Raw genomic sequence first — 22,989 nt, 5'->3', positions numbered from 1 at the left:
GACACCCTGCTCTGACTCCAGAACACTCTGCTCTGACTCCAGAACACTCTGCTCTGACTCCAGAACACTGCTCTGACGCCAGAACACTCTGCTCTGACTCCAGAACACTCTGCTCTGACATCCCACCCTTGGGGGACCATAGAACACTAATTGATCTGAACCATCAAACATGGTATTTTCTGTATGTCTTCTCTCCAGTACCGGGCGTGGCTGCGGGCCAGTTTCTGCCACAGTCCCTTCAAGGACCAGGAGCAGGTGGGAGCGCTGCTGAACCAGTACATAGAGCAGCAGCAGCAGGAGAACCAGAGGAGAGGAGGGGACCAGGGCTGGATGAACCAGGCCTCCAGTGTCTACCCTCTACCCTACAATGCCTACAACGGCTCTGGGGGAAACAGATGAGCCAAGGTGCCGCGAGTCTCCCTGGTCCCACCAACCTCCAGCTCAGGCCTGCCTGTAGAGTGAGACAATTTCCCAATTCCTAGGCACTTAGATCTGAAAGGATCTGATGGGTGTAAGTAGGGCCAGGGGTTTCTCTTGACCAAGACATTCTCCAGAACCTAGTCCTCCTAAGCAATATGGGAACAGCTCCACCCTGCCCTCTGATAGACTAGGTAGAATTGTCACCTTATTGCCTGTAACTATTTAGTACTTGCAGGTCCCAAGTACATAGGGGTATTGTCTAACTGACTCTCTCACCACTGCACTACCTCCCATGTCCATCGCCACTGAACTGACCTTAGTGCAGCCTGATCAGGAGCTCTGATGCTCACTGAAGCCTTAATCCAAACACCTCCACACCTCAACACCTTGACCTTACAGCCACATACTACCATGAGGCTTCACCTGTCCTATAACGTCGCCTCAACTTATCTCTAAACTCAACATGTCAACTGTTAAGGCCAAACAGATAAAGAAGTGTAGGACTAGCATTTTTTTAATCATCTGCCTAAGACCTATAACGAGGACCTGGTTAGGTCACATGATCAGGAAAAAGTCCTACACCTAACATTACATTATAATAAATTATTATTCATATGTTTATCAATATGTTATTACATGGTACCATGATTACATCATGTTAAATGCAGTCCGCTGGTTAGATGGAAGATCTGATTGGTGTTGAGGGTTGAATGGCATATGAATGAACATAAGATGCTCTCCGCCCTAATTTAAACTGATCCAGCTTCTGTATACCTGCATGTGGTAAAGCTTTAAATAACAGCAGCTTTGCCATAGAAAATTAATGCCTCGTTCCAGCTAGTAAAATGAAGGATCATCACAGCCCAAAGTCATAATATGGGGTCTTCCTAAAAATCTACCGTAAATCTTCTTTGGAAATTTGCTTGTCAATTTATCAGAAGTTCTAAATATTATTTTAGTTTTAGGGAATTTTTAAGATCTTTGTTAAATGTTTAGTGGTACAAATGATGTTGTATCATAGTGTATGTATCTGCTTTATTAATATTCAAATGTACACTTTCATTGTTTGCCAAAAAATATATGCTAATAAATACTATTATGAAGCCAAAGCAGCATATTGAGACTGAAACAACCTTACAGCATTTGTATAAGGCTGGCTACAAACCGAAGTATAATCAAATCATAACTAAACTAATGTGTGTGTGTGTGTGTGTGTGTGTGTGTGTGTGTGTGTGTGTGTGTGTGTGTATGTGCAGAGATAGAGAGAGCTTGTGCTTGAAAGTGTATGGTACCAGAGCATCAGCTCTATTACTAAATAGCAATAAGACTGCTAAATTGTTAATTGTTACCCGGACTATCCACGCTGACCCTATCTTGCACTAATTCTATGCACACTCACATGACTATATATACACACTCTCTCACACTCACACTACACTGACACTCTCACAAAAAATCCTCACTGTAATAACCAAAGAAGTGTTAAACAAATCGAAATATATTTTATATTTTAGATTCTTCAAATAGCCACCCTTTGCCTTCATGGCACACTCTTGGTATTCTCTCAACCAGCTTCACCTGGAATGCTTTTCCAACAGTCTTGAAGGAGTTCCCACATATGCTGATCACTTGTTGGCTGCTTTTCCTTCACTCTGCGGTCAGACTCATCCCAAACCATCTACATTTGGTTGAGGTTGGGGGGTTGTGGAGGCCAGGTCATCTGATGCAGCACTCCATCACTGTCCGTCTTGGTCAGATAGCCCTTACACAGCCTGGAGGTGTGTTTTGTCATTGTCCTGTTTAAAAACAAATGATAGTCCCACTAAGCCCAAAACAGATGGGATGATGTATCGCTGTAGAATGCTGTGCTAGCCATGCTGGTTAAGTGTGCCTTGAATTCTAAATAAATCACAGACAGTGTCACCAGCAAAGCATCCCCACACCATAGACCTCCTCCTCCATGCTTTACGGTGGGAAATACACATGTGGAGATTGTCCGTTCACCCACACAGCGTTTCACAAAGACACGGTGGTTGGAACTAAAAATCTTTAAAAAAAATCTGCAATCTCCAAAAATCTCCAAAGGACAGATTTCCACCGGTCTGATGTCCATTGCTCGTGTTTCTTGGCCCAAGCAAGTATCTTCTTCTTATTGATTCGACCATGAAGGCCTGATTCACACAGTCTCCTCTGACCAGTTGTTACTTGAACTCTGTGAAACATTTATTTGGGCTGCAATTTCTGAGGCTGGTAACTCTAATTAACTTATCCTTATCCTTAACTCTGGGTCTTCCATTCCTATGGACCTGATCTTCTACCAAATACGGCTATCTTCTGCATACTACCCCCCCCCCCCCCCCCCCCCCCCCCACACACACACACCTTGTCACAACACAACTGATTGGCTCAAACACATTAAGAAGGAAAGTGTACTTTTTTTTCCACAAATGTACTTTTAAGAATGCACACCTGTTAATTGAAATGCATTCCAGGTGACTACCTCATGAAGATTGTTGAGAGAATGCCAAGCGTGTGCAAAGCTGTCAAGGCAAAAGGTGGCTATTTGAAGAATATAAATATATTTGGATTTGTTTAACACTTTTTTGGTTACTACATGATTCCATATGTGTTATTTCTTAGTTTTGATGTCTTCACTATTATTATTATTCTACAATGTAGAAAATAGTAAAAATAAAGAAAAACCCTTGAATGAGTAGGTGTTCTAAAACTTTTGACCGGTAGTGTACACACACACACACACACACACACACACACACACACACACACACACACTCACTCATACCGACATAACACAAACACACACACACACTTCTACACGTCATATGCTGCTGCCACTATGTTGTTTATGTTCTTATTATCTATGATGATGTCTAGTCACTTTACCCTGCCTTCATGTACAGTGCCTATAGAAAGTCTACACCCCCTTGAACTTTTTTCACACTTTGTTGTGTCAGTGCTTTAGAGCAGGGTTTCCCAAACTTGGTTCTGCACCCCTCTCTCCTCGGGTGCACATTTAGTTTCTTGCCCCAGCACTACACAGCTGATTCAAATAACCAACTCATCATCAAGCTTTGATGATTTGAATCCAAATCAAACCCATGGGGGCAGAGCCGAGATTGGGAAACACTGCTTTTTAATCGCTTTGGTACTATTTTCGCAGGTATGTGGTAAAATTTCACAACTCTTAGTACAAACTCAAAACATATCCTCAAATGTAAAACATTAAGAGGTCAAAGACCTGGGCATGGGCCCCGTCAGGAAACTGTTGTGTCTAATGAAGCCCGGGTCATCGTCATTGACCTTGTGGCAAACAGAGGCCTTACCATGGCAGAGGCTGCCAAATTAGTTCACCACGATCTAAAAAGATCAACTGTCAATTTGATAATGAGAACATTTCACCAAGAAAACCTGTAAGTCTACAGGATATGAACTATGCATATTACCATTACATGTACAGTAAATGACATTGTAATGCATTTAAATTCACAAAACATGTTACAGTATTCTTACAGTATGATCTATTGACAGTATACTCTGTTCTATCTTCAGAATCACAATATCATATTGGAACTATACTGTAAAAGTAACTAACCAAAATATATTTTAAGAGGGTGCTTGATGCTGCTGTGAACAATCACAAGTATATCTTTGTTGATGAAGCGGACTTCAACCTGGCCAAAACTTGTCTCCGTGGGTGGAACATCGGCCAACTGGCGACCATCCAAGTGCCTGGACAACGTGGAGGAAACGGCTATCTCTGAAGATGTTGTGGTCGGACATCGGCCAACTGGCGACCATCCAAGTGCCTGGACAACGAGGAGGAAACGGCTATCTCTGAAGATGTTGTGGTCGGACATCGGCCAACTGGCGACCATCCAAGTGCCTGGACAACGTGGAGGAAACAGCTATCTCTGAAGATGTTGTGGTCGGACATCGGCCAACTGGCGACCATCCAAGTGCCTGGACAACGAGGAGGAAACAGCTATCTCTGAAGATGTTGTGGTCGGACATCGGCCATTACTTGCACAGCTCATTGTGTTTCTCAATCAAATTGAGCGGGCCTGTCATGGTGAAGGGTCATTGTGTGGGACAATGCTAGGTTCCACCATGCAGAGGTGGTTCAGGCATGGTTTCGGGCCCATCCCCAATTCATGATGCTATACCTGCCCCATACTCTCCATTCTTTCAACCCTATTGAGGATTTTCAATAGGGTTGAAAATCCTCAATAGGATTGAAGGTCGAAGCTGTACGATCGCCATCCCCATGAGCTTGCCACCCTCCTTCTGGCCATGAATGAGGCATGTTATGACATCAATGACGACCAAATGTCAAGCTTGGATTCGCCATGCCAAAAGCTTTTTCCCGTGGTGCATGAACAATGAGGACATTCACTGTGATATGGATGAATTTATGGCCAAATGCTCAAGACAGTCTTGATACAAATGAATGCGTGCTAAATATTGTGTATTATTTTCATCAATTTAATTTGTTTCATTTAATTTCTTACATTTTATTACAGACAGTACACCTATATTGCATTTTTTTAAATGTTGCATGAATGGTTGTGAAGGATATCTTCATTGATCACACCTTTGATTACACATTGGATAGATATTATGGAAATTATAGATTTTCTATCCATTTTGTTGGGTAATTTAAGTGTATTGCCTAATGTGAAAACTGTAATCTACTGTAATTTACTGTACTGTAGCATATTACTTTCATCACTTCTAATGGTGATTCGAAACATGTATCTTGCATTGTTTGGTATTGGATTAACTGGTAGTTAAAACGACTAGATTGAAACGATATCAATGTTGTGTTTTGGGGATTAAACCAATGTTCTCATTACATTTCACAAATGTATATATTGAATCAATGGTTGGTTGTGCAGTGAGAGATGTTTACATTCCAAATTAAAGCACAATGACAGGTTTTGAATGAAAGACTGACTGCTTTACAAGTGTGACCAGTTTTGAGTTTTGTACTAAGAGTTTTGAAAATGTACCACATACTTGTGAAAATAGTACCAAAGTGCTAAAAATATATATATTAAATACAAAACTGAAATGTATACCTCTCCACCCCCATGAGTTGGTGGAAGCACCTTTGACAGAAATTACAGCCGGGAGTCTGTTGGGATAGGTCTCTACCAACTTTGCGCACCTATATTTGGCAATATTTGACCATTCTTCTTTGCAAAACTGTTCAAGCTCTTTCAAGTTCCTTGGGGAGTGCTGATGGACAGCAATCTTCAAGTCATGCTGCCATGTTTCGATTGTATTTAGGTCAGGGCTCTGACTGGGCCACTCAAGGAAATGTTCCTTTATATTCCTTAGCCACTCCACTGTAGCTTTGGCTGTGTGCTTCGGGTTGTTGTCATGCTGAAAGGTGAACTTCACTTCCAGTTTCAGCTTTCTTGCAGAGGGTAGCAGGTTTTCCTCAAGGACTTTTCTGTACATTGCTCCGTTAATTTTACCTTCTATCCTGATCAGTCCCTGACGACGAGAAACATCCCCATAACATGATGCTGCCACCACCGTGCTTCACATTAGGGATAGTGTTCTTTGGGTGATGTGCCATGTAGGGTTTCCACCAAACATAAAGCTTTACATTTAGGCCAAATAGTTTCATTTTCATTTTGTCAGACCACAAACATGTTGACCACATGGTTATAGAATCTCCCAAGTGCTTCAAGGGGTATTCAAGGCATTTAAAATATTTTTATACCCATCCCCTGATCTGTGCCTTTCCACAACTTTGTCCCAGAGTTCTTTTGAAAGCTCCCTGGTGCTTATGGTTTAGTGTTTGCTTTGCAATTCACTACCCAGCAGAGGGAACCTACAGGAAAGAGGTCAGAGACCTGGCCGTGTGTTGCCAGGACAACAACCTCTCCCTCAACGTAATCAAGACAAAGGAGATGATTGTGGACTACAGGAAAAGGAGGACCAAGCACGCCCCCATTCTCATTGACAGGGCTGCAGTGGAGCAGGTTGAGAGCTTCAAGTTCCTTGGTGTCCACATCACCAACAAACCAACATGGTCCAAGCACACCAAGACAGTCGTGAAGAGGGCACGACAAAACCTATTCCCCCTCAGGAGACGGAAAAGATTTGTCATGAGTCCTCAGATCCTCAAAAGGTTCTACAGCTGCACTATCAAAAGTGTCCTGACAGGTTGCATCACTGCCTGGTATGACAGCTGCTCGACCTCCGTCTGCAAGGCACTACAGAGGGTAGTGTGTACGGCCCAGTACATCACCGGGGCCAAGCTTACTGCCATACAGGACCTCTATACCAGGCGGTGTCAGAGGAAGGCCCTAAAAATTGTCAAAGACTCCAGCCACCCTAGTCATAGACTGTTCTCTCTGCTTCCGCATGGCAAGAGGTACTGGAGCGCCAAGTCTAGGTCCAAGAGACTTCTAAACAGCTTCTACCCCGAATCCATAAGACTCCTGAAAATCTAATCAAATGGCTCCCCAGACTATTTGCATTGCCCCCCTCTTACGCTGCTGCTACTCTCTGTTATTATTATCTATGCATAGTCACTTTAATAACTCTACCTACATGTACATATTACCTCAAATAACTCATCTAACCGGTGCCCCCGCACATGAACTCTGTACCAGTACCCACTGTACATAGCCTCGCTATTGTTATTTCTTTCATTATTTGTTACTTTATTTTTTTAGGTCTTTTTCTTAACTGCATTGTTGGTTAAGGGCTTGTAATTAAGGGCATTTCACTGTAATGTCTACCTACACCTGTTGAAAACGGTGCATGTGACAAATACAATTTGATTTGAACTGCTGAATTTCTCCTGAAATCATGCGAATCACTTAAATTTAACACAGATGGAGGCCAATAAACTTAGTGTGTGATTTTGAAGGTGATTGGTTACACCTGAGGTAATTCAGGATTGTTATCACTTATCTAACCAAGCTTTTCAGTCAATTAAAAAAAAAAGAGATTTAATAAAAAATTCCAGAATATTTTTTTCACTTGGTAGTTGTGGGTAGGATATGTAAATCAATGGGGAAAAATGACATTTTAATTCCAGTCTATGAGCTGAAAATGTTGAAAGGGGGAGTAGACTTTCTATATCTACCTCATACCACTGCACATTAACCTGGTACTCCCCGTATATACAGTACATATTTACATTTAAGATTTTTGTCATTTAGCATACGCTCTAATCCAGAGCAATGTACAGTAGAGTGCATACATACTGGTCCCCCTTGGGAATCGAACCCACAACCCTGGCATTGCAAGTGACCTGCTCTACCAACTGAGCTACACAGGACCTGTATACAAGTATGTGGACACCCCTTCAAATGAGTGGATTCGGCTATTTCAGCCACACCTGTTGCTGACAGGTGTATAAAATTGAGCACACAGCCATGCAATCTCCATACACAAACATTGGCCTTACTGAAGGGCTCAGTGACTTTCAATGTGGCACCATCATGGGATGCCAACTTTCCAACAAGTCAGTTCTTCAAATTTCTGCACTGCTAGAGCTGCCCCGGTCAACTGTAAGTGCTGTTATTGTGAAGTGGAAACATCTAGGAACAACAAAGGCTCAGCCACGAGGTGGTAGACCATGCAAACTCACAGGAGAGGATTGCCGAGTGCTGAAGCACATAGCACATAAAAATCATCTGTCCTCAGTTGCAACACCCACTACAGAGTTCCAAACTGCCTCTGGAAGCAACGTCAGCACAAGAACTGTTCGTCTGGAGCTTTATGAAATGGGTTTCCATGGCCGAGCAGCCGCACACAAGCTTAATAAGATCCCCATGCACTATGCCAATCGTCGGCTGGAGTGGTGTAAACTCGCCGCCATTGGACTCTGTAGCAGTGGAAACTCGTTCTCTGGAGTGATGACAGCAACAGAAAAATCTGGATTTGGCAGATGCCAGGAGAACGCTACCTGCCCCAATGCTTAGTGCCAACTGTAAAGTTTGGTGGAGGAGGAATAATGGTCTGGGGCTGTTTTTCATTGCTTGGTCTAGGCCCATTAGTTCCAGTGAAGAAAAATCTTAACACTACAGCATACAATGACATTCTAGTGATTCTGTGTTTCCAACTTTGTGGCAACAGTTTGGGGAAGGCCCTTTCCTATTTCAGCATGACAATGCCCCTGTGCACAAAGCGAGGTCCATACAGAAATGGTTTGTCGAGATCGGTGTGGAAGAACTTGACTGGCCTGCCTAGAGCCCTGTCCTCAACCCCATCAAACCCTTTTGGGAGGAATTGGAACACTGACTGCAAGCTGGGCCCAATTGCCAAACATCAGTGCCCAGCCTCACTAATGTCCCCCGCAGCAATGTCCCAACATCTAGTGGAAAGCCTTACAAGAAGAGTAGAGGCAGCACATGGGGGAACCACTCCATATTAATGCCCATGATTTTGGAATGAGATGTTCGACGATCAGCTGTCCACATACTTTTGGTCATGTAGTGTAGCTCCATTCTTGTGTATTTTTTTCCTAGTGTTACCATTTAAAAATATATATGTTTTTACTCTGCATCGTTGGGAAGGTCACGTAAATAAGAATTTCACGATTCAGTCTATACCTACTGTATTCAGCACATGTGACAAGTAAAATGTTATTTGTGTATGTGTTAGGGAAAGACCCAGAGATGGGGGGTTGGTCAGAGACAGAGTGCCTTGGCAGTGCCACCCCAGACTGGCATGGACACAGTAGTAACAATGAGTGTTCTGTTCCCCTCAGTGAGAAGTCCTTCTTTGACCCAGAGACCATGCCACCCCCAGCTTCCCCAAACAGTCCCCCCCTATACAGACTCCACCCCCGCCATACAGGTGAGGCCAGACCACGACATGGCTCAAATCCTCAAAACGCACCCTGGACATGTGACCTTACCTTCACCACAACTGCTTTTCTCAGTTTCGAAATGATACATACAAAGGCTGTCTGAATACAGTACTGAGGATGGGGCACAACAAGTTAACCCTCTCCGCCAACATTCAGTCCTGCAGTATCTGTTGAAACCACTGAACCATTCCTGTGTAGTTTTAATATTAGTCAGATGAAATCAGCTCTCTACTGTAGGGCAGGCTATTTTTAGCATATACACAGAGTTTACAAAACATTAGGAACACCTTCCTATTACTGAGTTGCATCCCTTTTGTCCTCAGAACAACCTCAATTCGTCGGGGCATGGACTACAAGGTGTCAAAAGTGCTCCACAGGGATGCTGGCCCATGTTGACTCCAATGCTTCCCACAGTTGTCTGGATGTCCTTTAGGTGGTGAACCATTCTTTTTTTATAAGATTTTATAAACAATACAAAACATACACACAAATGACAACATCATACAAACAATAACTATATCCCACCTGGCTAGACCCACTAGCACAGACCCCCATCTCCAGGGCCCACGTAATTTTCCGCCACATGGCCTGAAACTGCACCATTTTGTTTCTCTCCATAGCCCACGCACTTTCAATATTTAAATAATAAATCATTCAATTTTCCCATTGTGTTAATGATGGCGAATTGATTGATTTCCACGTTTTTTGTATCCATTTTTTCAAGATGAGTGATGAGAAGAGAATCGTCCATCTCACTACACCCCCATATGCAATGTCTTGAAATATGCAGACAGAATAGATTCAAATTAAGTTTACATTGCAATACTTCTGACAGCCAACTTTCTAGCTCCATCCACAACTTCCGGACTTCATAAAAAGCATTGATTATTAAGTCATTATTTGTTTAACACTGAAGACATGATTCTGCCGTTGTACTGTATAATTTGTGAATTTTGTCTCTTGCATAATTAATTCTATACATTATCTTACACTGGATTAAGCATACTCTTTTGTTAGCTGTAATTTCATTAGTTATGCTAACATTCCTTCCATCTTGTGCCAACATCAGTTTTTTAATGTTTCAAGTTTAAAGTTTTTTCTAAGAGATTGTCAGTTGGATATGCTCTCTGCAAGGTTTTGTATATCTTCCCGATCATATGAACATCCCTTTTCTGACAAATAAGATTCCCTCAAGGGTGCTGTGATGTCCAAACGTTTTCAAATATACATTTTGTGAGATCTAACTTTTAAGTTGCATGTACAGTGGGGCAAAAAAGTATTTAGTCAGCCACCAATTGTGCAAGTTCTCCCACTTAAAAATATGAGAGAGGCCTGTAATTTTCATCATAGGTACACTTCAACTATGACAGACAAAATGAGAAAAAAAATCCAGAAAATCACATTGTAGGATTTTTTATGTATTTATTTGCAAATTATGGAGGAAAATAAGTATTTGGTCAATAACAGAAGTTTATCTCAATACTTTGTTATATACACTTTGTTGGCAATGACAGTGGTTAAACATTTTCTGTAAGTCTTCACAAGGTTTTCACACGCTGTTGCTGGTATTTTGGCCCATTCCTCCATGCAGATCTCCTCTAGAGCAGTGATGTTTTGGGGCTGTTGCTGGGCAACACGGACTTTCAACTCCCTCCAAAGATTTTCTATGGGGTTGAGATCTGGAGACTGGCTAGGCCACTCCAGGACCTTGAAATGCTTCTTACGAAGCCACTCCTTCGTTGCCTGGGCGGTGTGTTTGGGATCATTGTCATGCTGAAAGACCCAGCCACATCTTCAATGCCCTTGCTGATGGAACGAGGTTTTCACTCAAAATCTCACGATACATGGCCCCATTCATTCTTTCCTTTACACGGATCAGTCATCCTGGACCCTTTGCAGAAAAACAGCCCCAAAGCATGATGTTTCCACCCCCATGCTTCACAGTAGGTATGGTGTTCTTTGTATGGTGTTCTGTACATCTTTTGCTTGCCCATTCACCCTCTGAATGGCACACATATACAATCCATATCTCAAGGCTTAAAAATCCTTCTTCAACCTGTCTCCTCCCCTTCATCTATACTGATTGAAGTGGATTTAACAGGTAACATCATAATTGGGTCATAGCTTTCACCTGGTCAGTCTATGTCATGGAAAGAGCAGGTTTTCCTAATGTTTTGTGTATATTCCTTTCAGTATAAGGGCTATGAATACGCATGTTGGCATTAGATACTTTGTCTTCTTTTTTTACACTCTTATTCCCACGAAATAAAAACGAATTCACATGGTAACATGATAAACACTTTATAATTTCATCTATTTCAGAGTACATATCTGTCCAACATAGCCAACATGAAAGTCACTCTGCCTACACCTACAGTATGTTTGAATGCAGCCTAGGCTGTAGTAAAACCTGCACCAGTGGGGTGACGAAGGAACAATACCTGTTGGACCGACCTTTACAGTAAAATGTAATTTTATGACGCGGTGAAATTCCCTTTATCCTTGACTAATTATTATCCAGGATTGTTCAATACCCCGCCGTCTGTAGCCAACTGTGGCATAGACCCTACTACGATATCTCCTGTCAGATGATTTCTTGTAAATGCCCATGCTTCCAAGAACAAGACTTCCGAATTGGTTTATCTATAAGTATTTCCTAAACCCGATTGGATACAAGTGAAACGCATCTGTCCAATCAGCTTGCAGTCAATACTTCATTCATCTGAAAGAAGAGATTAAACTGTTATGCGAGTAAAGATTTATTCTATTGCCTCTGAGACATCGTCTTGGTGTTAGGGTTTAATAGTCTTCAATAAGCTATTTGAAGGATATCACAAGGATATCTAAAGGACTTATCAATACAAAAATAAAAGGTAAGGTTTAGTTGTCTTTGTTTAAACTCTTCAAGAGTGGTCCCTTGTTAGCTATATAAAAAGATAGTTGTTTTGAAATAATAAACCAATTTTATCTTGTTTGACTTTTTACTCTCTCTCTCTTGAAATAAATTCATAATTATCACAAACAAGTATCAAATTAAAACAAACGTTCAGCCCATACAGTGACATGTCTTGTGAATGTTTATGACAGATGTCAGTAAACACGGGCGGTCGGAGGCTGAAACAGTGGCTAGTTGAGCAGATCCAGAGCGGCCACTACCCGGGGCTGCTCTGGGAGGACGACAGTCGCACTATGTTCCGCATCCCCTGGAAACATGCTGGGAAGCAGGATTACAACCAGGAGGTCGACGCCTCTATCTTCAAGGTAGGTTCATTGGCATACATTTCAAAAGAGGATTTTGTTGATAGCGGTAGATTTGAGAGCATATTTAAGTCACTGATATGTTTAGCCTTCGGCACCACTTATGGAGAGACATATAGCACAAACCTTTTTTTCGCACCTACAAATTGAGTAGGTGAGAATTACGTTTTGTAGGTTTTACAAAAACATTCTCACCGCCTGTAACGCGCATAAATAGGCTACACATTAATTGTTTAGTATGCGCCTACAAATAAAGCAGGTGTGCATTACGTGTTGTTGGTTTATTAACACATTGTCACCACCTGTAACGCACATAAATAGGCTACAGAGTATGATGACATAATTGACAATACGTTGATCTTTGAGTCATGGGGCTCTATTTTAACAAACCTAACACAATGCTAAATCTAAGTGCTGGCAGTAACTCTTGGTCTGGGGGTGTGTCAGAAACATTTGTGCTGTTTTCACAGCCAGAATTATAAGCACAATAGCTGGCAGTGGCGCTAAAGGGCTGGGATTTGATAAATAAACAAGTTGTAGGTGTGACAAGGGCTTGACCCCTCAACACATTGCATGGCTTAATAATGCATGCATTTGTCTGAGTTCTCTAGGTTATTGATGATCTTTGTATTGTCATCAACTCCAATTCGGCTGGGGCCATGGACTATTCTCGTCCTGGTCCATTGTGGATTTATACTACAGCTTATTAAATAGCATATGCTACAGTAATAAGTAATAGCAACAGTAAAAAAAACAACATATGAGTTAGCTCAATAGTCTATGTTTGGAATGGTGTCAGTCAACAGTGTTGTAATTGGCTTCAATGAGCATAGCCTATAGCCTACGTATCTTTACGCATCGCACTTCATCTAAAATAAAAAATACTAGGCTCTCACAAATCGCATTGTATGTGTGAGGCACGTTATCAATAAGCAAAATATAGCCGAGGCCTACCGTTGATTAATTGAATAATTTTCATGCGTTTGGAGGAGCGTATCTTTGGTAACCAGATTAAATGCACTCTGTGGAGATGAGGATGGATACTTGAACAAGCGATATTAACTATGCAGGTATGTGAATTGTGAGAAAGCATGAGGGCGAAATATTTCTAAGCACTCTCAGCATACCGTTTAAAACCCCTTTATTAGGCTACTTGGCTAATGGCCCGGATAAAAAGATGCATCTGTGCAATGCTGCTAAATCGGCCTTGAATAAGGGGAGGCTATGATTATTTTTAAAACATTTTTTGAATTAAACATCGTTTTTTTAATGTTTCTAAATACGAGATTCACTGGCATGAAAGGCACATCTCTCTTCCATGGGCACTGTGCACCATGCCTGGAAAGGCCACCTCTCAAAAGCCATGCCATTATCAACTGTGTTACCGTTAAGACCTACTTTTTGTGGCTCATTAAACTCCCCATTAGCGCTCCATGAAATTGTCACTTTTGCGCTTGTATTTAAGGACACACCTCAAATATTGCCCTCAGTGTAAGCGAGCTGATGCTAGACAGGTAAATTGCCGAACCTGGCATAATGGCTGGAAAATGCCAGTGCACCAGTTTTTACATGATGAAATTGCAAACTAATCTGCGTTTGACACTTGCGCCTCCTTGGAGCCAGCTAAATTAGAGCCCATGGCCATAAGAAGTCAAGCAGAGTGAGATTACATTGAAAATCTATTCTCTTTGTGTAATTATAACTTAACAGTTAACAAATAATTTAAACCAGAACCTGTCCAGTTTCATGTCATTACAATTCAACCTTTTGTTTCATGTATCCTACCTGTATTTATCATGTGATTAATTGTATTCTGCCTATCAAAGTAGTTGGGTTCTAATTACTTCTATGCATGGCTTCATCACAGACTTTTCTAATCTCTTTCGTTCAGTTCCAGACCTTTTTCAATATAACAAGTTGTTGACAGCACCAGCAGGTATGTGTTATTTTTGGATGTATGTTACTATGGCTCTCGTTCTAATGCACCTGCTCCCTCCCTGCAGGCCTGGGCGGTGTTTAAGGGGAAGTTTAAGGAGGGGGAGAAGGCTGAGCCTGCTACATGGAAGACCAGGCTGCGGTGTGCCCTCAATAAGAGCCCCAACTTCGAGGAGGTGGGAGACAGGTCCCAGCTGGACATCTCTGAGCCCTACAAGGTGTACCGCATTGTCCCCGAGGAGGAGCAGAAGAGTGAGTTCATATTTCACTATGGAGACATTAGAATAATGAACATTATAAACACCTGCATTGAATGGATGTAGAGTCAAATTGCGCCCACGCAGGGCCTCCTGGGTGGCGCAGTGGTTAAGGGCGCTGTACTGCAGCGCCAGCTGTGCCACCAGAGACTCTGGGTTCGCGCCCAGGCTCTGTCGCAACCGGCCGCGACCGGGAGGTCCGTGGGGCGACGCACAATTGGCCTAGCGTCGCCTGGGTTAGGGAGGGCTTGGCCGGTAGGGATATCCTTGTCTCATCTCGCACCAGCGACTCCTGTGGCAGGTCGGGCGCAGTGCGCGCTAACCAAGGTTGCCAGGTGCACGGTGTAGCCTCCGACACATTGGTGCGGCTGGCTTCCGGGTTGGATGCGAGCTGTGTTAAGAAGCAGTGCGGCTTGGTTGGGTTGTGTATCGGAGGACGCATGACTTTCAACCTTCGTCTCTCCCGAGCCCGTACGGGAGTTGTAGCGATGATACAAGATAGTAGCTACTAAAACAATTGGATACCATGAAATTGGGGAGAAAAAGGGGTAAAAAATTAAATAAAGTAAAACAATTGCGTCCATGCCCAAATGATCTATTAAAAGTCACTAATGTTTCAGCAGAAGGACGTTGCCTTGATCAGAGTTGAAAACATAGACACCTGGACAAAGACAGCTTGCTGCTGAGACTTGATTTACATTTGACCATCAGCCTTTTCCGTAGTAAATATAAAAAATAGCTGTGACAATAATACTTACAACCATGCTGTCCCCTCTGCTCCAGCAGGTAAAAGTGCAGCAGCTTTGACATCTAGCCCTGGTGACATTACTGACATGGACTGCAGCTCTGCACACCTGGAGGAGCTCATCAAAGAGGTGAAACAGGTATGCTTTTCTTTTTTCCATCCATTTCTGCCCTTCCTCTCTCTGTCTATATTTCTCACCAACTTCACTCTCTCTGTTTTCTTGTTTTACTGTCGCTCAAGTTCTCTCCTTTTCTGTCTCTATCCTCCACTATCAACTATCTTACCTCTTCTGTTTCTAAATATGTGTGATTATATGTATGATTGTTGATGTATGGTTATTAGAGACTAATTGCATGGTGTGTCATTCCATTGTCAGTCTTCCAGTGATGAGTACCTTGGCATCGTCAAGAGGAGCCACTCTCCCCAGGAGGATGGCTGTAGGATGCAGCCCAGCCCAGAGTACTGGTCCCAGGGCAGTGCCAGTGGTAAGGGTCTTTCATCCAATCTAGTGGAGTGTCTCCAACATGCAGTGGTGTCATATCCATTTAAACACTTTCATACAGTGGCAACTGGAACATATATATATATATATATATGTGTGAATTATCTGATCTATTTAATTAGTTATCAAATGCCTATACATCATATTGTCCTTTGTTAAAAGTATCTGTCTAGCTGTTTTCCATGAGAAAATTTTTTAAGATGTGTAGAGAAACTTGCATGTTTATGACTCCTGTATCAAAATGGCCGTTATTGTGGGTTGTTCTATGAGGCTACGGTTCCTCCTTTGTGAGAGTTGCGATTTATTAATTAAAAAATAACTGCATATACTCTGCGACACTACCTTGCAGTTATGGCTTCTAACACAAGCTTGTTTACATGATTCTAGAATTCTAGAGGGGGAAGGATTTGCTAATTTCCTTTAGCACTTTGCTGACTAAGGTGTTTTTTTCTTGGTCACACCGCCTGTGAGTCTGTTGTGCTTGACGGGCTGTATTTTTTGATGAAATGACAAATCATGACATGATAGAGGGGTCAGATGTTTTTCACGGTCACTCAAGATCATTGCATCTTAACGAGCATATTGCATATGTAAGAGGAAGGTAACATTTGAATTTCATGATAGATATAATATAAAATGATAAAATCTATACAACAGTCAGTTATCTTTATTTTATTTTATTACCCTGCAGTCTTCCCGGGGCATCAAGATCCCTCGCCGATGGGTTCTTTCAATAACGGTATGTTTCCTCAGTATTTCTAAATACAGATGTATTTATTTGCATTCCTCTGCGAGACTTAATAGAAGACAATGCGGTGGCTTACTCAACACTTTCCTCCCTCTGTTTCCAGCCTTCTCCCAGATGATCATTAACTTCTTCTATGGTGGGAAGCTGATGGACAGCGTGGTGACATCTCATGCTGATGGCTGTCGTATCTCTCCGGGTCAGCCTCCCTTGGTCCAGCACAGGTCCCCCTACTGTCTCCCAGACAGCCTGCAGAACGTCCGTTTCCCTCCTGCTGAGCTCATCGAGGTTGAGCGCCAACGCCATGTCACTCGCAAGCTCCTGGGCCACCTGGAGAGGGGTGTGCTGGTCCGTGCCAACCGCGAGGGCATCTTCATCAAGAGGCTGTGCCAGAGCCGTGTGTTCTGGAGCGGGCAGGGGGGATTGGGCCCCCACTACAGCCCTGGGGGGCCCTGCAAACTGGAGAGAGATGCTGTGGTCAAGATTTTTGACACAGGAAGATTCTTCGAAGGTGAGGAGGAAGGAACTCATGTTGTTTTTGTTGTTGATTTAGGATGTTGTGCTCTGAAGAGGACAGGAATTAATGTATTCTTGACTGACAGACATATACTCTTTGGAGTACATGCCTTTACTCATCAGTGTGCAGTTATGATGAAGCAGTCTCTGTCTGTGTAATAAACTCTTCTCTGTCTGCTTTGTTTGTCCCAGCTCTCCAGCTGTACCAGGAGGGCCAGCTTCCCACCCCTGACCCCATGGTGACCCTGTGTTTCGGGGAGGAGCTTCATGACCTCAGCACAGCCAAGAGCAAACTTATCCTCGTCCAGGTAGCAGAGATTATATCCCCTGGATCACTGAAACATGTGGTATCCCCCCTGCACAGTCCCAGAATGTGTTTGAGTAAATAGAGGTAACTTTAGTCTTTACAGTGATTTGGTCAAAAGGGCACCACTACACTCTTAGAAAAAAGGGTTCCAAAGGGTTTTTTTGGGCTGTCCCCAAACCTTTTTGCTTCCAGGTAGAACCCTTCTGGGTTCCATGTAGAACCCTCTGTAAAAGGTTCTACATGGAACCTGCAACTAGAAATGGTTCTTCAAAGGGTTCTCCTATGGGGACAGTCAAAGAACCCTTTAAGGTTTTAGATAGCACCTTTTTTTCTAAGAGTGTACCATAAAAATACAAACTGAGCAAACAGTTACCTCTCTTCTCTCCCTGTCTGGTTGTGTTCAGATCACTCCAGTCTACTGTCAGAAGCTGGCAGACTGAGCTTACAGTTGCCCCTCTCCTTCTCTCCCTCTCTCCTCCTCTTCTTCTTTCTCTGTCTGTGCTCGGCCACAGGTCACTCCAGTGAACTGCCAGCAGCTGTTGGATGCAGTGAGCATGCGTCGTTCCCAGTACAGCAGTCCTAACCTGGAGATCCAGTCAGACGAGCTGCATGCCGGGGAGCAGATGGCCCGGATCTACCAGGACCTGTGTAGCTACACCGCCCCCCAGAGGGCAGCCTGCTACAGGGACAACATGCCCATCACCGCCTGAACAGGGCACCTTCCTTCACTCCCCCTCATTGATATAACAAGAAAGGACTGACATGACATATGGTGAAATGCGTCACTAACATACACTTCAGCCTCTCACACCTTTTAGCCCTCGCTTACAGCAATGCTTCTCAATTCTTCAGAGCCAATGAGCGAGGGCATACTTTGATGAATGGAGAAAGAGATGGGATAGAGGATCAGAACAAAGCCAACACTTGCAAGGTGTGAACTGATAGGACCCAACGCTATGCAGCTTGGGTGTTACAGAGACACTGTGTGTCAAGAAAGGGAAGTACTATACAACCGTATTACAAATGGTGCTGTAAAGGTATTTACTCATCAAATATACCACCCCAGGAAGTATACCACATATACCAATCCAGAAATAAAACACAGTACAAATGTAATTAATATAATTCTGAATAAATAGGGGTTTTAACTATTCTGTCTTGTAAACCTAAGGTTATCACTATTCATTTTTAAACAATGTGGTGAGTTTACTGGAGCAGTAAATTTGATTGAATAAACCCTGAAGTATTGAATGTTATATAAGAATTTGTGTCTATCAATTGACTAGCTTTTGTTTGTCAGATTTCTCACCTGCTTTTAATGTATTTGTTTATGATGGAAAATGTGATTGATATTCAATCCAATAGTCCATACTAGTCATCATGTCAAAGTGTATATACATTTATACATGTTAAATCAAGGGCCACTATAGCAGGACATTTAGCTACCAGTACACCAGATTACTGATTTTCTTTATATGTATAACCTCCTTAAAACGGTAATTTTTTTTCAATTTGTACTGTAGAATTTTTTTTCTTATACCGTATGAGAGATTTTAACAGCAACATGATTGCTTGGATTGTATTTGATATAGATAGGTTTTACTATCCTATTCTGCCCACTGTTTTACTCTCTCTGAATTCATTTGTCAAACTTTGAAATGAATATCAAACTTTTCAGTGAATCTGTTCATTTGGCTTGTATTTTATTTATGAGCTGTTATACAACAATATCTATGAAGTCACTTACTGAACATATCTTTGATTGAGTCTTTGGTGATGGCTTGAAAACCACAGCTAAAACTATTCAGCACACAATAAACCAGAATAAATGGTAAAATGACATCATTTTCCTGTGTGTGTATTTCATTGAATACTTTGAAAGACGCAGGCGGCCTAAAAAAATAATTTTTCCAGAGGTGTACCCATACTAGCCACCATAGACTCTCAGTTCCATGGTAGTAGCACCCGTCACCATACATCCCACAAGTGAAATCACGTGTGTCTGAGGGAGGGAATGAGTTTACTAGTGATGGAACAACAGCCAACATTTTCAGAAACCATAGAGAGGACGGACCATATATGAGGGAAACTAGTGTCTAGGACATCCCCAGTGAGTAAGACATGGCTGATGGAGAAAGGAGGGCGAGGGCAGAAGAAGAGAGACAAAGGTCTTTGTGATCTCCCCATTCCCTCTGTGGGGAATTAATTTATTGTTCATCTCATTGCTGGTAACTTCTAAAGAATGGGCTATTCTCCCATCTCAAATCATGAGAAACTGCTAAAGTACAGAAGAACAACCTACACAAACATGCCCACTTCACACCCACACAGATTAGAGTTCTCAGGTCACTCAGCAGTTACTTATTTGGAATTCAGCTACAAAACATTGCTAACAAGCCGCACATGCACACTCTCATCACAAATAGTCTAGGTAATATATTTCACTTGACTTGTGCCTGATTAACACTACAGGGCTGACAAGAACTGTACTGGGCTGGCTCGGATACATTTTTGTGTGTGTGTGTGTGTGTGTGTGTGTGTGTGTGTGTGTGTGTGTGTGTGTGTGTGTGTGTGTGTGTGTGTGTGTGTGTGTGTGTGTGTGTGTGTGTGTGTGTGTGTGTGTGTGTGTGTGTGTGTGTGTGTGTGTGTGTGTGTGTGTGTGTGTGTGTGTGTGTGTGTGTGTGTGTGTGTGCGCGTGCGCCCGTTGTTGTCCAGAGACATGTAGAGGTGTTACACATCTGTCAGACCCCCTCCACAGGGTTTCAACAAGCAGGAACTGACTGCAAGCCGTCAGAAACTTTCACAGGAAACCAAGTCTACCCCCCAAATAAGATCTGTCTGAGACTAGGCTAATTTAACCCCCTGTGTCTCTAATATTCAGAAGAATAGAATTGGGTCTATTGCCTCTACTTATGTGATCTGAGCAGGACAAACTCTAGGCCTAATAACTCAGACTTCCTGGTCAGATCAAGTGGTCAGGAAAAACTGCTGTCCCTAGTTATAATGAGAAAAGTTGGTTATGGGGGTGTTAGAGTGCACTTATGCACGAAGCACAAGCTTCGATTTTCTGTCTATAGTTGCAGTGTCTGCAGTGTGGTGTCTCCTGTTGCAACACTGCCTTGTGGCGTCTGAGGTTTCCCACAATAAATGATCATAAAAAAGCAAGACTTACATTCAACATCAGCGGCTCTGGTGGTAGCATACAGACACTAGAGTAGTAATTGAATGTAATGGTCTCTACACATGCATTATGCCAGATCTAGAGACACTGACATACACTTCAGCCTCTCACGAACTAACTAGAACCATCAAATAAATGAAAGATTAAATAAAGAGGAATTACTATTCTCCAAAGTATTTCCTTGAAAATCTGCTTTTTCTCTTTCTGGTTTTGTGGCTGAATTTGTTGCTGACTTCTCTTAGAATGTAAAGATGTCTCTGAACTGGGCTGTATAGTCAGCAATGACCCCCCCCCCCCCCTCCTCTTCCCTCACACTGTTTTGGTCTGTGAATCCCCTCATCTTCTTTCATCACATTCACCATTGACACTCGAAAACACAGGAAATAAAAATATGCCCTTTTTCCTATGTGAGCACAGTTGTATGTAAAAGCAGAACATGAAAGTAGGATTTTCTGTACTGCCATGTTTTCCATTTATTTGCATTCATTGAATTGCATTCATTCAGTTATACGTAACTAGGCCACATATGAGACTCTGAAACATCATTTTTGTTTGTCTTTCTTTGGAGAAAGACAATATTTACAGGAAACAATGCATGATAAAGCCATGGATGGAGTCATATCTAGTGGCAAACACTTTGTTTTCTTCTCTCACTTGTGTTCAATATTATACATGTTTGTATAGTCTTACTATCTTCGGTATATGTATTTCACTTTCTAAACTGTATTGAGATGCATTTTGAATACTGTATTGTGACTACTGTTATTAAGTTACTGTATCAGTGCTGATGATTGGATGACACTTCCGGCGCCGACAGAGATGGCCGCCTGGCTTCGCGTTCCTAGGAAACTATGCAGTTTTTTGTTTTTTTACGTGTTATTTCTTACATTAGTACCCCAGGTCATCTTAGGTTTCATTACATACAGTCGAGAAGAACTACTGAATATAAGATCAGCATCAACTATTCATCTCATACGCATACGGATATACTGTACTCTATAGCATCGACGGTATCCTTATGTAATACATGTATCACTAGCCACTTTATACTATACTATGCCACTTTGTTTACATACTCATCTCATTTGTACCCGATACCATCTACTGTATCTTGCCTATGCTGCTCTGTACCATCACTCATTCATATATCCTTATGTACATATTCTTTATCCCCTTACACTGTGTACAAGACAGTAGTTTTGGAATTGTTAGTTAGATTACTTGTTATTACTGCATTGTCGGAACTAGAAGCACAAGCATTTCGCTACACTCGCATTAACATCTGCTAACCATGTGTATGTGACAAATAAAATTTGATTTGATTTACTGTGTCATGTGAATCCTGCAGGCAACAGAAACCCGGGACAGAAGATTGTGGAGAAAGACTGTGTGAATTTCTGTAAATAAGGGACATACAGTTAATACAAACCAGATTAAAGATTGACAGTTGTTGTTGATGATGCTTTAGCTGCCCCACCCAAATAGATGATGACTTAAAGTTCAAAGGTCTTGGTGAGATATACAGGTGCATTCCCACTTAACCTTTTTAAGAAATGGTATTTTCTACTGCCTGTTTCAATTATATCATTATTTTGTTCAATTGTTATGTGATTATTTTGTTTATATAGCACTCCTTTAAAGCCCTCCTTTATAAACTTCCTACATACATTACTTCATTTTTTACTTCCAGATGTACAGGTATCAGACCCAGTCTCAGGGATGGCTAAATCTGGAGATCCATTCCATCTCTACTGATTTAGGTAAATCTGAGTTTTAGTTTTTTTGCACATTACTTGTGGAATGATCTCCAAGGATCTCTAAAGGAGGATGAATTGGTGCCTTTAGGGCATTTCAAAAGGATGATTGTGGGACCTTTTTACTGAAGAATGATTCTATGATTGTGTTTAGCTTTTCGTGTATTGATGTTTATTTATTTAACCTTTATTTAACTAGGCAAGTCAGTTAAGAACAAATTATTATTTACAACAACGGCCTAACCCGGCAAAACCCTAACGACTCTGGGCAAATTGTGTGCCGCCCTATGGAAGGTTGTGATACAGCCTGGAATCAAACCAGTGTCTGTAGTTATGCCTCTAGCACTTAGATGCAGTGTCTTAGACCACTGCGCCTCTCGGGAGTATATTGATGTGTATTGATTTGTGTACAAGGCTCATCAGTGAAAGAGAGGTTGGTCTCATCATCACTTCCTGTTACAATAAAGGTTAGAAAAAACATTTGACAAAGTAAATACCAAGTGAGAAGC

The 22,989-nt window shown here is 42.0% G+C and overlaps 2 protein-coding genes across 7 annotated transcripts in view; both read left to right on the top strand.

Moving 5' to 3' along the window:
• Positions 1 to 1,520, top strand: part of dusp22a (dual specificity phosphatase 22a) — a 38,988-nt gene extending 37,468 nt beyond the window's left edge. For both annotated transcript variants that reach the window (XM_021607487.2, XM_021607486.2), the window contains one exon: positions 199 to 1,520. In XM_021607487.2, coding sequence (XP_021463162.2) covers positions 199 to 399 — 201 coding nt within the window. In that variant the 3' untranslated portion in view covers positions 400 to 1,520. The remainder of the gene's footprint in view (positions 1 to 198) is intronic.
• Positions 1,521 to 11,440: 9,920 nt separating this feature from the next.
• On the top strand, positions 11,441 to 19,384 carry irf8 (interferon regulatory factor 8). Of its 5 annotated transcripts, none has more exons than XM_021607485.2 (9): positions 11,441 to 12,153; positions 12,368 to 12,541; positions 14,542 to 14,725; positions 15,514 to 15,614; positions 15,852 to 15,960; positions 16,669 to 16,716; positions 16,829 to 17,233; positions 17,431 to 17,629; positions 18,058 to 18,412. In XM_021607485.2, the coding sequence occupies exons 2-8, from the start codon at positions 12,368 to 12,370 to the stop codon at positions 17,625 to 17,627; spliced, it is 1,218 nt and encodes a 405-aa protein (XP_021463160.2). In that variant the 5' UTR covers positions 11,441 to 12,153; the 3' UTR covers positions 17,628 to 17,629; positions 18,058 to 18,412. The 5 variants fall into 5 exon arrangements, with proteins under 5 accessions (XP_021463160.2, XP_021463158.2, XP_021463157.2 ...); XM_021607483.2 differs by having other exon boundaries at positions 11,521 to 12,153; positions 15,517 to 15,605; positions 17,431 to 17,546; positions 18,058 to 19,384; XM_021607482.2 differs by having other exon boundaries at positions 11,523 to 12,153; positions 15,514 to 15,605; positions 17,431 to 17,546; positions 18,058 to 19,384.
• The last annotated feature ends 3,605 nt before the right edge of the window (positions 19,385 to 22,989 follow it).

Source organism: Oncorhynchus mykiss, chromosome 6, assembly GCF_013265735.2.
Source record: "Oncorhynchus mykiss isolate Arlee chromosome 6, USDA_OmykA_1.1, whole genome shotgun sequence".
Lineage (NCBI taxonomy): Eukaryota > Metazoa > Chordata > Actinopteri > Salmoniformes > Salmonidae > Oncorhynchus > Oncorhynchus mykiss.
The sequence above is the reverse complement of the archived record's forward strand: the minus strand, read 5'-3'. Positions and strand labels throughout refer to the sequence as shown.